A 16,470-nucleotide genomic window follows, 5' to 3' on the forward strand; every position below is an offset into this window, starting at 1 on the left:
GTGGTGTCACTGGGCGAAATATACATAGTGAAAATCTGCTGGTGTGTAATTTGATCTTTTGTATTTTGTTGATGAACAGTCCATGTTTTCCTTGAAATCTGTGGAAAATGAATGTGAGTAATTTGAACTGTCCTTGTCTCAAATTAGATTTAATTTTTTTTTTTTTAATCCAGGAATATTTTATTTTTGAAAACATGTTTACAATACTGTATACAGATTACTAACATGTATGTGAAATGTCACTTACAGGTGCTGACCTTAAAGAAAGAGCAAAAATGCACGCAAGTGAAGTTAGTTCTTTTGTCTCAAAAGCAAGAGCAACTATTAATGAAATGGGTATGTAACCTCTCACTTGAACAATGTTATTTTAACTGTTACCTGAGAAGTGTTAGATCAGAGAGGTGACGTAAATGTGCCTGGATAATTCTTGACAGGTAGTAGGACAACTGTTCATATTGATATATATGAACATGGTGTATTACTTCTTTTAAAATGTTCCTAATCAAGTGGAACTTTTAGAATGATAGAAAAAGCTAAATCTCAGCTGAAATAGAGGTGATTTGCCGTGCTGCTTTCATAAAAGATGGATTGTTCTGCAACATCCAAGTACTTCAGAATTTAGTTTTTACTATTGCATTCTTGTGGTTGGCATATTTAACACAGTCTTTAATACATTTTAGAAACATGTTAAACATCAGCTGTTGATAGAAAGTTAGCTACTAACACCTTCTGAAAATTTGTTTAATATGCACTTGTTCTGTTGCAGTAAAACCTATTAATAGCTCAGGATTTTAGTTGACTTGTACCAGTTTTTAAGGTAGTAATTTTTCTGTAAATTTTACATTATGAATTCACCATCAGATTATTATGTTTCTACATCTCTGCTGCTCAGCTTTAGTATAATTTTTTTTCAACAGGGCATTGCTGATATGTTTTGTCAAAAAGAGAAGTCGAGTGTACAATTTTCTTCAGCAGTTAATTTCATAAATTTGATTTATATATGCAACCTATTTTGCCACTTGAAATTTTGGCACAAAACTCTGATGAATAAATAGTTTCTCAGAATGTTTTTAGATGCGTTTCCTTAATAACATTGGTTTGGAAGAATGTTATGAATGGAAACCAGTATGTTTTTGTAGGTAAATGACAGACTGATTAGGTACTTCATGGAGATACTTCTGTCCTTGAATTAGTGTCTTGTCTTTGAAGTGAAGCAGATCCTCAAGGCTCTTTAAATAAATAATATCAGTAAAATATAGAGAATAGTTCATTAATTTCCTGCAGCTGATACTGTATTTCGTGCTGGTAGCTGTCGTTTTTTTTGGAATGCCAAGCAACAGACAAGAGGTTGTTCCATTTATTTACTTTGTAAGATTTTTGGGAGCCTTCCGTAGCTCTGAGTAATAATCTTTCAATCTTTCTTGGACTGACGTTACTGGAAATACTTTCTGAGCTGCAATTAAGATTAAATAGTGGCAACTGATTTCAGGATTCTCCTATGATCAGGAAATAGTGATTTTTTAAAAAAAAATTAGATTATTTGTGATTTTTTTTAAGTGAGAAAATTTCTGAAGTCTAAAGAAGTATTTGGATTTGGCATTCTGCACTGAATGACGGAAGATATACACAGTAATTTGATGCTTTGTTTTGCTTCAAAGTTGAAAACAGTTTAAGACAAATGTTTGATTGTCTTCAGCTTCATTAAGGTTCCTGTGAGAGTCTTTAACTACTGAATACGTAAACAAATTTTCAGTGTTACCTAAAAAGTTTACAGTGAATCATTAGGCTAACAGTGAATTACTTGAAGTTTAGGAAATGAGTATGAGTGTTCATTCATGATCTCTAGTCTCTTTCTCAAGAAAGAAGTATGAAATTTTGAGTAAGTGAAATTAATATTTGAGGATCTAGGTCACTGAAGTACCTAGATAAGGTCTGTGAGGGTGTGTAGTAACAGCAATCAGGCATGCTGTAGGTTGGAAAAGACAAAGAATTTGAACATAGCCTTTTTTTTTTTAAAACCTGATTTTTGTAATTGATTTTGTAACTGATTCTGTAACAATTACTTGAGATTGTAATAAAATAAAAACTTTTGCTTTGGTTGGGTGTTTCTTCCCTCTCCCCCTCCCTCCCTCTCCCCCTCCCTCCCTCTCCCCCTCCCTCCCTCTCCCCCTCCCTCCCTCTCCCCCTCCCTCCCTCTCCCCCTTCCTCCCTCTTTAAAACACTAAACAAAACAGTCACTAGAAGGTCCTCTATTGGTTTCATGATCTTTGGCCATCTCCCAGTTCATTTTTTTAAAGGCTTATATATAGGTTTAGGGAAGACTATTGAGATATCACTTCATGTATGTTTGGATTTTCATACTATATAAGTAGCTTTTATTTTTTAGTCACATGAGGTATTCCCACTGTATACATATTTGAGGCATTGTTGGTTTTGAACACATTATGCCAACAGTAGATGTATTTATAGGATGGATCAAACATTTTTCTGAAGGGTCTTTGTAGAGCAATTTAATATGTGGTTTCTTACATCAGGAACTGGTGGAGAATACAAAAAAGTAGATTTTATAAATGAGATTAGATAGGTGGGTGCACAAGGCGTGATGTTGTGTGATGCCCTTATGAAGAGAAGTGAACGTTAATTTTGTTGGAAGTCAGAGGTTCTCAGTTCTTCTTTTTTTCTTCTGAAGAATCAATCTGGCATTACGGAACATATTTTTTGTAGAACTAGTGGGACATTTTATTTGCATTTGCTTACTGCAGTGAATCTGTATATTGAAAATAATAATGGTATTTTTCCTGCCCAGCAACAATCAGAATGTTGTGAGATGGGTAAAGAAGGGAAACAATTTTCAAATTATTATTTGCCACTGCAGAATGCTATATAGCTAGGGAGCAATATTTCCAGTCTCCCACTTTGTTCTTTTTCTATCCAAGTTTAATGCTGTAATCTCATTTAAAATATGTTCTACTTTTTTGCTTTTCAGAAATAGGTCATGTTTTGATAATTGCGTTTGTGTTCAGATGTGTGACCTACTAAGGAGTTGCTTCTTTTTTAACAATATTTTTAAAAGAAGACCATAAAGTTAACTTTGTAGACAATATACACAAAAGGTTAATTACCTCTTGAACAACTGGATAAACTTAGCTTTTTAGAATTGAAGTGCTTTGGCTTTCTTTAGTTCCTGTCAATTTCATTAAATTTAAAAACCTTATGCTAGTGGTTTTATAAAAAGCTGCAGTATCATTTTGAAATACAGCTACAGAAGAGAATTTTCTGGAAATTAAAAGCATACTGCACTTGTTTTTATGGGATTAATTTATAACTTCTTGCTAAATTTGGGTGAAGTATTAAGACTGCAGTAAATACTGCTTGGTATAAAAATAAGCACTTTAAAAAAAGCTGAAAAATTTCTACTGAGCTATTAGTTGCAGTTCTTAGAGTTTTGAGGGGGGGAAAAAAGTCAAAACAGCCTCTTTTTTTAGCAGTGGTTGCTTTTGCTAAAATTGTACCAGAATTGTGGGGGCTTGTTTGTTTGGGGTTTCTTTTTGGTGTTTTTTTTTTTTAATAGTAGGAATTATTAGACTGCTTGCCCATTACTATATTCTACCTTGAGCCTCTTTGTTACTGATATAGGGCTGTCTTCACCCTCAGAAAACTAGCAGAGAAAAGCACTAATAGGTCTCTTGCAACCATGCAGGACAAAACAGGCCTCACTAAATGAAATCAAACGTTACTGACTCCCAGGAAGCTTGTTTTTGATGGTATGGAGCAGAAAAAAAAAGCTGTCGTTGCGGGTCAGATCTTCAGCGTATATTTTATGGTATGACTCCCATTAAGTCCATGTTCTTTATACTAGCTGTGGGGTCTGGGCTGTGATACTACCATTGTATATGTGTTATTTATTGGGATGTCAGCTGCAAAAGAAACTGAGGCTGTGCATGGAGCTGAATGCGATAACCTCCCTTCTCCAGAAAAACACCTTGTTTAACAGAAAGAAAAAGTGAAGCTGCAGAAAGAATTTGAATTTGGCAGGTATTTGTAATTACTGAGAGTGACGTTTGGCCCCAACCTCCAATAAGTGAGAAGCACCATTGGTTAGCAAAGCTCTTCCAAAGAACATAGGTGTATGTACCTAAATCCTACAGCCTGACTCTCTAGGCTACTTTTTAAAATTAAAGAGTGGTCAGGCTTGATTTTTGTGTCACATTTGGAGGCAAAATACCTTACTTGTGGCCAGATGGAACCTAGATATGAACTAAGATAAGGAAGACATTTTTAATCAAATACTAATTTTACTTGTTTTCTGTTGGAGATATTCCATTCTAACAAACCTTATAGTGCTTTGATTAATGTGTCTGGTTAGTTTTGAGGCATAAGTTCTGATATAACTTCAATAAGTAGCGATACTTAGTAACTTTGTTTAGATATAATTTTCACAGATGTGATTAATTTTGACATAGTCCAATTTGAATAGGATCCGCCTGAATGAAAACACCTTGCCATTAGTTACTTGCATTTGTTGTTTTACTGTGTGCTTTTTATTTTATTCAAATCAGATAAAACTCTATATTTACATATATTTTATTTTTCCTTCTTAACAATTTTGTGTCATTCTGTCTTCTTCTAGTCATCACCAAACTTGTAATTTACCTGAAAAAGTTCTCTTGTTCATACGTCAGAACAGTCTCTTCTCCAATAAGTTCCTTTTTTGACTATTGAAGACCATGCATACTTGAAATTCTAAGGTTGTGCCCCATTATATGTCATGGTTTATTCTGGGATGCAAGCTGTCAAAACTTGATCTCAGAGGTCCCAAGAGTTGGATCAGGATTATGTAAGTTTCACTTGATATCTGGTCTGCTAACTGCCATGCCACCTTCCGATTGTAAAGTCTCAAAAAATTGGCAAGAGTCATCAATGAAGGGGTCAGCACAATACCTTATTTCACTACTTTAGTTTCTGGGGCTTCTGTGGAGCTTTGGTTAACATTAAAAAACCTGATTTAGTAATGAATGCTATAGACCTGATTACTACTCTGAGAAGTAACTGCTTGTGTAACATTGACCAAATCCATCTGTGTGTGCTGGAGGTAAATCTGGGCAGCAAAGGTGGAGTGCTCTAGTCTGGAAATCCAGTGAGAGAACTGTGGATTTCTCTCTTAGGGAAGAGCAGATATAGTTTGTAACTTGAGAAAGCAGTCACTGGGTAGGTGCATAAAATATCAGAGGTAGCTATCAAATTTGAAAAGGGACAAATTTACAGCTAGCAGCACCATGCTTAGCAGCCATCCTTAGGCATCACGGTCTCCTTGCGTTGCTGAGACTGTCAAAAGGAGATTTTGGCACAGTATTTCTCTTGTTATGTTGTTGCCTGTTCAGTGAAGTGTAGAGCGTAGCTAATACAGTCCAAGACTGCTAGCATTCTGAATGCATTGCTGAGCTCTTGGTTGTTTTCCAGTAGTAGATTTACTGCTTCTCTTAACATTGAATTAATTTAAGATACCCTTTGACTAAGTATTGTCTATTTCCTAAATAGACAGTACTGTCCTTGCAGAGCTGAAATTATGGGCTTTGTCAAATTGCACTGGATTGTTTTTAATTAAAAAACACAATGCTAAACTCTGTACCATTATAGAGGCAATGAACACAAAATTGAACTTCTCTACCAAGATGTTTATTAGCTATTTATATGACAGCATTGCTTCCACAATTGCTGATACACTTTTTTTCCCCGTAATAATAACTTTCTATAAAACTGTTATAAGAAAAGATGCAGAAATGGGGGACCTGAATATTAGGATGAGCTGACTGTCCATCCTTATAGATCTGAAGATTACGGAAGGAGGTGGCTTTGCATTGCTGATTCATTATTTTGATCCCTGGCACTGCTGTACAGCCTTTACAAAAATTACCATAGCCTCTGCTGCAGTTTAGTTTGCCTTCTGGTAGTAATTCCAAATGGTGTTCTAAGAGGAAAAGAGACTGTGCTCTGGACACGGCTCTTTAATTTTCCTCCCACAAAAAGTAACTGTACCAGAAGAAGGGTGCTGCTTGCTCAAAAGGTTTATTGAGATCAACATAGCCAGCTTGCACGTTGACTCTTTAAACAGGCCTCGACTATGACTTGCAATCCAATGCTTCTGCTCCCTCTCTAGGGAGCCACATTGTGTATGTTTGATGTGTTGGGAAACCCTATCCTGTCCTCGCCCTGTTCAGGTTTGAAATTGCATGTTCCGATCCCTGAATGAGCAGGAGTAGTTTGTTAGCTGTTTTGCTTTGCCTGTCTTGGTCTCTGGCTCTGTTCCTACAGCCAATTGATATTCAAAGGGCAGTGACTCCTGGCATGGCACTGGAAGTATTATGCTACTATTCTATTGAAGAAATCCTAAAGCTCAGTGCTTGGGCACAGCATTAGGCTTTGACTTCAGAATAGCATGTTCAAATCTCGTATTGAACATGGCTTTTGCCTAGGTATGCACTGCTTTTATGGTATTACCAAGCTACTTTATCTGAAAAAAAAACCCAAAGCTTACTGGGAAGCATTAGGGAGTGCTTCCTCTGTAGCGTTCAGTAAACGAGCTGACTTAAACTATTACTTAATATATTAAGCTAATTTAGAAAAAGATATTTTAGGGCTAGACTGGGGAATGTAGGTATATGGAATACTGCTGAAAATAGTTACAGGAGAAAAATTCTAGAAATGTTCAGCTAAAATGGTCACGGTCTGTGGGATTTTCTTAGTGTTGTGTCAAACAACACTACTGGCTCTAAAGAATGTGGTATCTTCATACTGTAAATCAAACAAGTAGACAATGAAAAAATGAAAAAGTTGTCCCACTGGATTCTGTTAACTATTAGAGATTATAGTTGTGCTGCTGCTTGAATTTTATTTTGTGTGCTCCTAAGAAAGAAAAAAACTTATCATCAAAGTAGAATATAAAAATGTAACTGAAATAATTTGTCCTTAGCATTATCCCTTTGTTTTGTAAACTCAGTGCTTGAATATGTGCTATGCTATTTGTGTGAGTAAAAAGTTCTTAAGTGTGCTTAGTAAGGATAAGAAATACAAGAAATAACTTTCATTTTTCTCATATTGAGAGCTTTTCTTCATTTGCACAGAAAGTAGATTCTGACATCTAGGGTTTATATTATTGTTTTACTGAGGGCAGAATAAGATTACTGGAAGAAACATCAGTAAATATGAAGAAACTGAGGAATCTGTTTATCAAACTGGAGTGTATCACTGAAGATGAATGAAATACCCAAACTATTTTATGTAGTACAAAAAGAGAATCAAGGGAGAGTTCGCTGTAGAAGACTGTAGCTACAGAGTTTGATTAAACCATCTCTTTCATTTCCATTAGTTTCCCAGATTTTGCTCCTATTATCAAGAATATAAACCACACTGTCTCTATTACCTGCAAATAATAAAGGTCCAAATAGAAAAATTCAAAATTAAGAACATAATATTTGTATATTAAGTTATTTTTTGTCAATTCAAAAATATTTTTTTCTAGGTCATTTATAAGAGTGAGTGGTCACTGGATGAATCTGGGAAGTCAATGGGATTGAGGGAAATGCCTTAAGAAAACCCTTTAGCTACTGTCATAATAAAAGGAAGACAAACTTTGCTAATATCTTTCGCTTAATAATCAACTGTAAGCAAGTCTGGTAACCATTTTCATTAAAAACCAAAATTCCCTTACAAGTTCTAAAAAAATATTTTTTTTACACAGCTGATTCTTACTGCCAGTTGTCTGCCTGAATTTTGAAGGTATTAAAGCAAAGATAATAATGTTCAAATAAATCTATCAACAGTAGCACTCGACTAAGCTTCTTATCCAAAGCACAGGAATTAGAGGGTAGCTGAAAGCCTTTCACAGTTGTAACTAGCAAATGTATGGGAAAGAATTGTGTGTGTCCAAAACCACATGGAAACCATTCAGACTTAAAAAGTGTGGTCATGTTTTTGCAGATGAAGGCATATTTAAAACGTATGTAAATATGTGAGTTACTTTGAGTAACCACTTTTTCATTCTTTTTGTAGTTATGACAGGTAAAGCTTTGTAGCATTTCATTACTTGCCTTGCACAAAAATGGTTTGACCAATCTTCTTTGCCTTCAAGTTCATACAGGAAGATTTGACATTCTCTCTTAGCCACTTTTGTATGTCGGTGCATATATTGGTTGGTTTTCATAATGTTATAGAATGGATGAAAGTAGTTGTTGAAGTATTTGGTTTCTGTTAGCTTTTTTCCCCCTGCGGAAAGGCCTTTTTTGGTGGCAGTGCTTGCAATGGAAAATGCCAGCAAACTCTTCTAGTCACTGACTTGATAACGGATTTTAAAAGACAAGGTAAATGCCTGAACCACAGCTGACAGTGCTCTCCAAGTGCAAAGCTCTTGTGCCATCTTAATGTTATTACTGTTCTTCAGGAAAAGATCCCAAAACATGAAATCAAGATGTACTATTTTGTTCCTATTATATTTCTGATTTCCTATGATGTGAATTAACTTATGTGAAAGTGTAATTTTGTGATTAAAATGTTCTTAGTCTAAAGAACATTTCTGTTATCATAATTGCCCAGGGACTGCCTCTACTTGCCACTCAGGATGCATAGTTTATGCCCTTTTATTTTTTTTAAGGGAAAAATCTTAATTTTATGCTCAAGGGCAACGTCACCAAGAAAGGTCAAAAATCTGGATAGGGAGCAGATGGAAGAGAAATCTAATCTGAGTTACAAGATATGAATATTTAGGTGTAAACTTAATTATTTTAAAAGCAAATTAAAAATCCATTCTCAGTTATTGTAGCAAACTAGCAAGTATTTTTAAATAACCACTAAAGCTGATTCAAAATTCCTGTTTACATCGGTGGTGTTTTGAAAACTTCCCTACCCTGAAACAGAAAATTTGCCAGTTTTGGGTTAATAAAGAAACTCTGTAAACCAACAGATTTTGAACCTTTCTTGCAATATTGTTGGTGTAGGAATCAGCCCATAGACTTGCTGTATTATGTAGTTTTAAGCTATTGTTAGTTGAAGTATTCACTGAAGAGAACTAGGATGTAAATAAGTACATTGTTTGTAATAATAAACCCCAATTTTATAACTCTTTACCTGACATTTTCACTCTATGGTGTGAGTTCTAGTTCTTCTTTCTTGCTTTCCTAATGGCTGACCCATCAATTATGGAATCTACAAATATGTATTTAGTAGCATTTAGACATTTCTGGGGCATGTGACCATTCTTTTTATCGATTTGAGGGCTCCATTATTTAAATAACTGTACTAAGAAACAGAGAGGGAGCTTTCTTATCTGTAAGTTGAAATTTGTCCTTGGGAAGGTGCTAGAACAACTAACTACTACTACTTCTGGGCATGTGAAGGACAAGAAAGTCATCAGGTGTAATCAGCATGGATTCACAAAAGGGAAATCATGCTTGACCAGCCTTATAACCTATAATGAAATGTCTAGTTTGGTAGATGAGGGAAGAGCAGTGGTTATTGTCTACCTTGACTTCAGTAAGGCTTTTGACACTGTCTCGTATAAGATTCTCATACAGTAACTGATAAGCATGGACTGGATGAGCGGTGAAGTGGATTAAAAATTGGCTGAACAGACAGGTCCAGACGCTGGTCATCAGCAGCATGAAGTCTACTTGGAGGCCACTAGCCAGTAGTGTGTACCCCAGGGGCCTGTACTGGGTTCAGTCCTATTCAACATCATTAATGATGTGGATGATGGGACAGAGTGTGCCCTCAGCAAGTTTGCTGATGACATAAAAGTTGAAGGAGTGGCAGATGCCCCGTAGGGTTGTGCTATCATTCAGAGGGACCTCAGCAAGCTGGAGAAACAGGCTGACAGGAACATCATTAAGTTCAACAAAGGAAAGTGCAAAGCCCTGCAGCTGGGGAGAAACAGCCCCGTGCACCAGTACATCCTGGGGGCTAAGGATCTGGAAAGCAGTTTTGCTGAAAAGGCCCTGCGGGTCCTGGTGGACACCAAGTTGAACGTGAGACAGCACTGTGGCCCTTGAGGCAAAGAACCTTAATGGTACCCTGCGCTGTGTTAGGAGTGTTGCCAGTAGATAGAGGGAGGTGATCCTTCCCCTCTCCTCAGTGCTGATGAGGCCACTGCTGGAGTACTCTGCCCAGTTCTGGGCTCCCCAGTACAAGAGAGAGGTGGAGCTACTAGAGAGAGTACGGCAAAGGGCCATGAAGGGGATGAATGAACTGGAGCATCTCTCCTATGAGGAAAGGCTGAGCAAGCTAGGACTGTCCAGCCTCGAGAAGGGAAGGCTCAGGAGGTCATCTCCTCAATATATATAAATATCTGAAGGGGAGGATGTTCAGAAGATTTAGCTAGGCTATCTCCAGTGATTTCCAGTGACAGCACCAGAGTCAGTGGGCACAAACTGGAATACAGGAGGTTCCTCCTGAACATCAGGAAACACTTGTTTACTGTGAGGGTGACCGAGCACTGTCACGGGTTACCCAAGGAGGTTATGGAGTCTCCCTTCTTGGAGATCTTCAAAAGCCATCTGGACATGAGCTTGAGCAGCTTGCTCCAGGTGACCCCGCTTGAGCAGGAAGGTTGGACAAGGTGACCTCCAGAGGTGTCTTCCAACCTCAACCATTCTGTGATTTAAAGATTTGTCACGTGCTGCTGGCATATGTAGGCAGATATTTGCCACGCTTTCTTAATCTGCTCGAGTTAGATAATGAATTGTGGAACTTTTTATATATCCCTTGATTGATAGCATACTTTCTTCCAGTAATCCATGTAATACAGTATGCAGGATATTTTTAGACAATTCATCCTCCTTGCTTTGTTTTATGAAATCCATTATTCAAAAGGAAAAATGAACTGCTAGAAATGCCCCCTGAAGTTGCTTCTCCTAGTAAGCTGTGCACTAATCAACAGTATTTGTCAAATAATCAGAAATGTACATGTGAAATAAATAGCTTAGACAGTCTGTTCCTCCATTCTGTGGGAACTCAGTTGTGCTATCATGTAAATTCGAATTCTCGTGCTACTTCTGTCTTAGTTGGAGACTCACAGTTTTTGAGAGGAAGAGAGTACTCGCGCTGCTTTCTTTATAGTTAGTACTGGGAAACAAGAATTCTTCCTAGACCATTGGCTACCTGTTGATAATTAAAGACAAGTCAGGTTTCTGAATCTGGTTCAGTAGGTGCTAGAGGTAGTCACCAGCTTCTGATCTACATCTGAATAACTGTTCTTTCCAAAGATTGATTGCCAGAGGTCACTGAAATCAGAAAAGGTGAATAAGGACTTTTTTCAACATGGTCCAGCTATAGGAGGACAACAGAGGACTAGCAAGAGGAGTTCAGGTGACTGTCTGTCATTTTAGTGTTTTGTATCAAATGCTTGAAAAGGCACGCTTTAAAGTGGGGCTTCATTTGAGTGTTCCTAAATCCCAAATTCTGACTGCTGTGGTTAGTTGAATTCAAAATTCTCATCCTAATCTGTAAAAGATTACTTCAAAAATAGAACCATATATCATTTGTTCATTGTTATGGATTGAATGGGCTTCCATAGAGTTTTTTTTTTTCTGATTCATGGGAGTCATGTGGTAACAGTGCAGACCTTTTACTTTAATAGAAACGGAATTCTAAGTCTACTGGACTTCGAGTTCTTTGGTAATGGCTCCTATATCCTAGGTATAGGAAGGAATACTACAGGTGTTATTCCGAGTGTTTGAAATTGCTGTCAAGCTCCAAATGTGTGGTTCTCATAGGAAGTTTATTGGTATGTGAACAGCCTACATCTGAGAACTTTGTGCCTAGCTCAAATGTTTCTTCTTTTTGTACAGATATGTGGTACAGTTGCTAACAGAAAATACTACAGGTATAAATTTACTTAACAAGCAAGGAAGCCACTGTTAGGAGGTCAGTCCCTCTGGATTTGACACATTCTACATCAGTAACTCTTTTTTCTGGGTGTCATGTATTTTAAGTTGATCAGTCTGGACAAGTCGGTATAGGCTGATGTGCTGGTTTTGGCTCGGATAGAGTTAATTCTTTTCACTGTAGCGCCTGTAGCAGTGAGGGTCCTTTCCAGCCTCCCATGCTCTGCCATGTGGGCAGGAGGCCGGGAGGGGCGGGGCCACACCCCAGACAGGTGACCCCGACTGGCCAATGGGATGCTCATTCCATACCATGTGATGCCATGGCCAGTACATTAACGGGGCAGTTGGCGCGTGGGGGGGCGGTTGTGGCTCGGGGACTGGCGGCATCGGGTCGGTGGGCGGTGAGAGGCTGCGTCCCGTGCTGATGGTTTTGGCTGTTTGTTCCCCCCCTCCCCGGGTTTCACCTCTCTTGTTATTCTCCTTTTCATTGCATTATTATTGTTGATGTTGTTGTTATTATTGGTTTATTTTAATTATTAAACTGTTCTTACCTCAACCCATGAGCTTTACCCTTCTGATTCTCTCCCCCATTCTGCTGTTGGGGGAGTGAGCGAGTGGCTCTGTGGGGCTGAGTTGCTGGCTAAACCACAGCAGTTCTTCAGGAACGCAAGTCACAAAGTCTGGAATTCTTCATAGCCATATTATTCCTCTGCCTGTTCCAGGAACTCTCAGTAAGGGACCAGTAATAGTGATAGGTCTTCCTTTGAACCCTAGGATGCTGTCTAAAGAATGTGTTTATTGCCTCGTATGTATAATCTGCTGTATGTAATGTTTCATAAAGGCAAGATTATTTTGATGTATAAATTGTTGCCGTCTTGTTTTTACTGTATTTATTTACCCATTCCTTATACTTCTTCCTTCCTCTTCAATATCTATAGAAAGTAGGTTTTTCCTAGTTGATCAGACCATTTCATTGTCGGTCAATAGTCAGAAAGTGAACTTCTGCAGGAATAGAAAAAGGCTGCTTGATAGTATCAAGTGTAACTCAGTTTCGTGTCAGATATTATTTTACATATCTGTATCTTTGTAGAAACTTTTAAAATCATTTAGTTAGAGGACTAAATGGTCACAAACGATTCAGGTCAATAGAATCCAGACATCTACTTTCTATTAGAGGAATGTCAGTGTCTGCAATATATGAATCAGATGTGTGGGCTTTGTTACACACATCTTTAGAAACTATTTCTTGGTCAAATCCTCCAGAGCTGGTGCCTGTGTTCATATGCTGCTCGTTCAGTCATCATATAATCATCTCTAAAAAGAAAGGAAATCCCTTGTTAGTCACCAGCAGTGGACATCATGTGCAAAGTCACTTAAAGATGAAATAACAATTATCTGCTTCAAAACAATGGTGATTCTTTGAGATTGCTTCCTACACATGTAATGTGTAGGGAGATCTGCTCTGCAGGCAGATCTGGATAGGCTGGACGAGTGGGCCAACAAGAACCTTATGAAGTTCAGCAAGGACAAGTGTAAGGTCTTGCACCTGGGAAAACATAATCCAGGAGTGCAGCACAGACTGGGAGGATCCACCTGGCTGGAGAGCAGCTATGTTGACAGGGACCTGGGGGTCCTGGTGGACAGGAAGCTCAACATGAGCGAACAGTGCGCTGCTGCAGCCAAGAAGGCCAAGAGGTTGCTGGGCTGCATCAACAAGGGCATCACCAGCAGAGATAAAGAAGTCATCATCCCACTCTGCTCAGATCTTGCCAGGCCACACCTGGAGTACTGTGTGCAGTTGTGGTCCCCGCTGTACAAAAAGGATGTGGACAGGCTGGAAGGGGTCCAGAGAAGGGCCACCAAGATGATCAGAGGACTGGGAAGCCTGCCATATGAGGATAGGCTGGGAGCACTGGGTTTGTTCAGCCTTGAGAAAAGGAGACTCAGAGGGGATCTCATCACCATGTACCAGTACTTAAGGGGTAGCTGCAAAGAAGATGGAGGCTCCCTTTTTACAAGGAGTCACATGGAGAGGACGAGGGGGAATGGACACAAGTTGCTCTTGGGGAGATTCCGACTGGACACCAGAGGAAAATTTTCCACAGTGAGGACAGTCAACCATTGGAATAATCTCCCCGGGGAAGTGGTTTACTTGGCCCCATTGGACACCTTCAAGAGTTGTCTGGACATGGTGCTGGGCCATCTTGCCTATACTGTGCTCCTCCTAGAAAGGTTGGACTAGATGATCCCTGAGGTCCCTCCCAACCTGAGATTCTCTGATTCTGTGATGTGTTTTATGTGCTTAAATGCAAAGTCCTCCTCTTGTCACTTTCTGTACTGGTGACAAAATTACGGGAGAGTTTAGCTTACTTTACTCTTTATGTCTTTCAGTAATGGAGAGTCACAGGAAAGCAGGAGGCATCCCAAGACTACAAGATGCTGCTGGTCAGCCTAACCTAAAACTACATGTAACATATGTATTTACCAGGAATGCATTCCTGAAGTTGAGCTGAAGATCCACAGTTACTACAGAGTAGGAAAAAGGCCCATTTCTTTATATTGCTGTCTATCATCTTTCTAACTTTTGTTTGAGCTTTTTATGGTTTATTGGACTTAACTAGCTGTATCATGCTGTTATCTTTAGTTTCTCTTAATGGGGTTTTTTGCATGCCGTTAATTTCTTAGTTCTTCAGTTTACCTGTTGGTCACTCTACCTGTATCATGTCTGGAATGGCCAATAAACATAATTTTGTATAGGTTGTACCCCCTTGTGTCCTAACAGATTACTTCTCAAATAACTTAACACATAATAATTATTTTGATCTGCTTGTTCATGTTTCTCTTGTCTTCAGCTAGTCCAAACTCTTGTTTCTTCTCCTGTGATCTCAAATATAGAAATGCATTTTTGGCTTATATCTGACTCTGTTGCCAACTTAACATTAACATATACTGAAAAGGGCCCTTCTTTTTCTTTACTGTACTTAGAACCTTCCTTTTCGGTAACACCATTAAGCATTGATGTCACATTAGGACATGAGTATTGGCTTTTGCTTGGGACACTTGTTTTATATGCAGAATGGAAGTGTGTATACAGAATATACAGCATGTTGTACAATACAGTAGATGTGTGAAGTCATCCTTTACGAATTTGTTGTATGAACTGGCTTATTATTTAGTGTCCTTCATACTCTACACTTCGATGTGCCACAGTAGATCAGTGGAATTCTCTGTCTACAGTGTAATGCTGCTTATTACTTAGTCTTTTTTCAACTACTTCCAACAACATGAATCTGTGTATATATACATTGTCTACTCTTGTCTGTATGTTGTACATTCTAGTTTAATTATTTTGTTTCTTTTCTCTATATTTCTCATTCCTTCTGTGGACTTTACTATGCAGTTCATGATTGCACATTGATAAACCCATGTCAGATCTGGAATCTAGCACTAATTAGTAGTACAATTGCCTGAAATTTATATCTGTTATTTACAGCATGACAAAAATGTGGAATGTTAAAGAATAAACCCCCATGGCTTCTTGGCAAAGCTCTATATAGATTTTTAGATCACTCATAGCAAACGAGCCTTGCTGCATGGAATCATTGTGGAGGCTGACCTGTCTATCTACATAATTTATTGTCCTTAAAGTTTGAGCGCATACAACTCAGTTAAGTCTACAGGGCATGAATATCATCTCTGTTTTTGTTATGAGCTGAACAGTTTTGGCAGTTGTGTAGTAAAATTATGCAGATGAACAAAATATGCAGATGCTACAAAATATGAATATTCCAAGAAGCTTTACCCTTGGTGGTAAGTTGTGACTCAGTTTACAATCCAGAGCCATTGCTAATTTATTTCTGTATTGCTTTTTCTGATGCTTCACAAGAACATGTTAAAAGGACTAACTTCTTCAATTCTTTTGATAGGTATGCACAGAGCTATTGTAAAGAATTTGTATTTTGCCTTGCATTCATTGCCGACTTCCACAACAGGGGATCCTTTAAAATTAATACCCTTGGGAAGTGCTGATTCTAGCATATGGTATCAAACTGCTTTTTCTACCTTTGAATTATGAATTTTAGTGTTTCTTGGTAGGAAAGCTGGCTGTAATTCTTGAAACCAAGCTGTTTTATAATACTCTTCCTGTAAGTTTCACTTCCTTGTGTAATAGTCTACTTGAATTGTTCTATAGGTAAATATGGAAGTTACTTATCATAGAGAAAGTAGTCTGCCTTGGAGTACTGCAGAAGTTGTGTAAATAGTTCTCCAGATACTGTTTGCTAGTCTCTGAGAAATGGAACATACATGCAGGCAGTAACGGCTGGAAACCACAGTTAATAATGACTGTGCCTTCATGTTCAGGCAAATTATTTTTCATTTATCTATGGCAAAGGCAGATTATTTTAAGAGAAAAGCTGGCTGTATCAGCCTTGAACTTGTAATGCAAGGCTGTTCAGCAAATTGATTATGGTGATGGGGTTATGAATTTCTGTCAGAAACCTGGCCCTGCTGGGAATGAGTTGCCTTTTCTTCTTGCCTTCCCTTATGAAGTAAATAGAGAAAGCAGATTTTACTTCTATTCCTCTGTCTTCTATGC

The 16,470-nt window shown here is 38.1% G+C and overlaps 1 protein-coding gene across 2 annotated transcripts in view; it reads left to right on the plus strand.

Moving 5' to 3' along the window:
• Window positions 1-16,470, plus strand: part of AUH (AU RNA binding methylglutaconyl-CoA hydratase) — a 119,582-nt gene that overhangs the window by 33,873 nt on the left and 69,239 nt on the right. The window contains exons 4-5 of one of the 2 annotated variants that reach the window (XM_075079837.1): window positions 250-336; window positions 14,265-14,318. In XM_075079837.1, the coding sequence (XP_074935938.1) occupies window positions 250-336; window positions 14,265-14,318 (141 nt within the window). The remainder of the gene's footprint in view (window positions 1-249; window positions 337-14,264; window positions 14,319-16,470) is intronic. The other variant, XM_075079838.1, reaches the window with a different exon arrangement.

Source organism: Phalacrocorax aristotelis, chromosome Z (genome assembly GCF_949628215.1).
Source record: "Phalacrocorax aristotelis chromosome Z, bGulAri2.1, whole genome shotgun sequence".
Classification (NCBI taxonomy): Eukaryota; Metazoa; Chordata; class Aves; order Suliformes; family Phalacrocoracidae; genus Phalacrocorax; species Phalacrocorax aristotelis.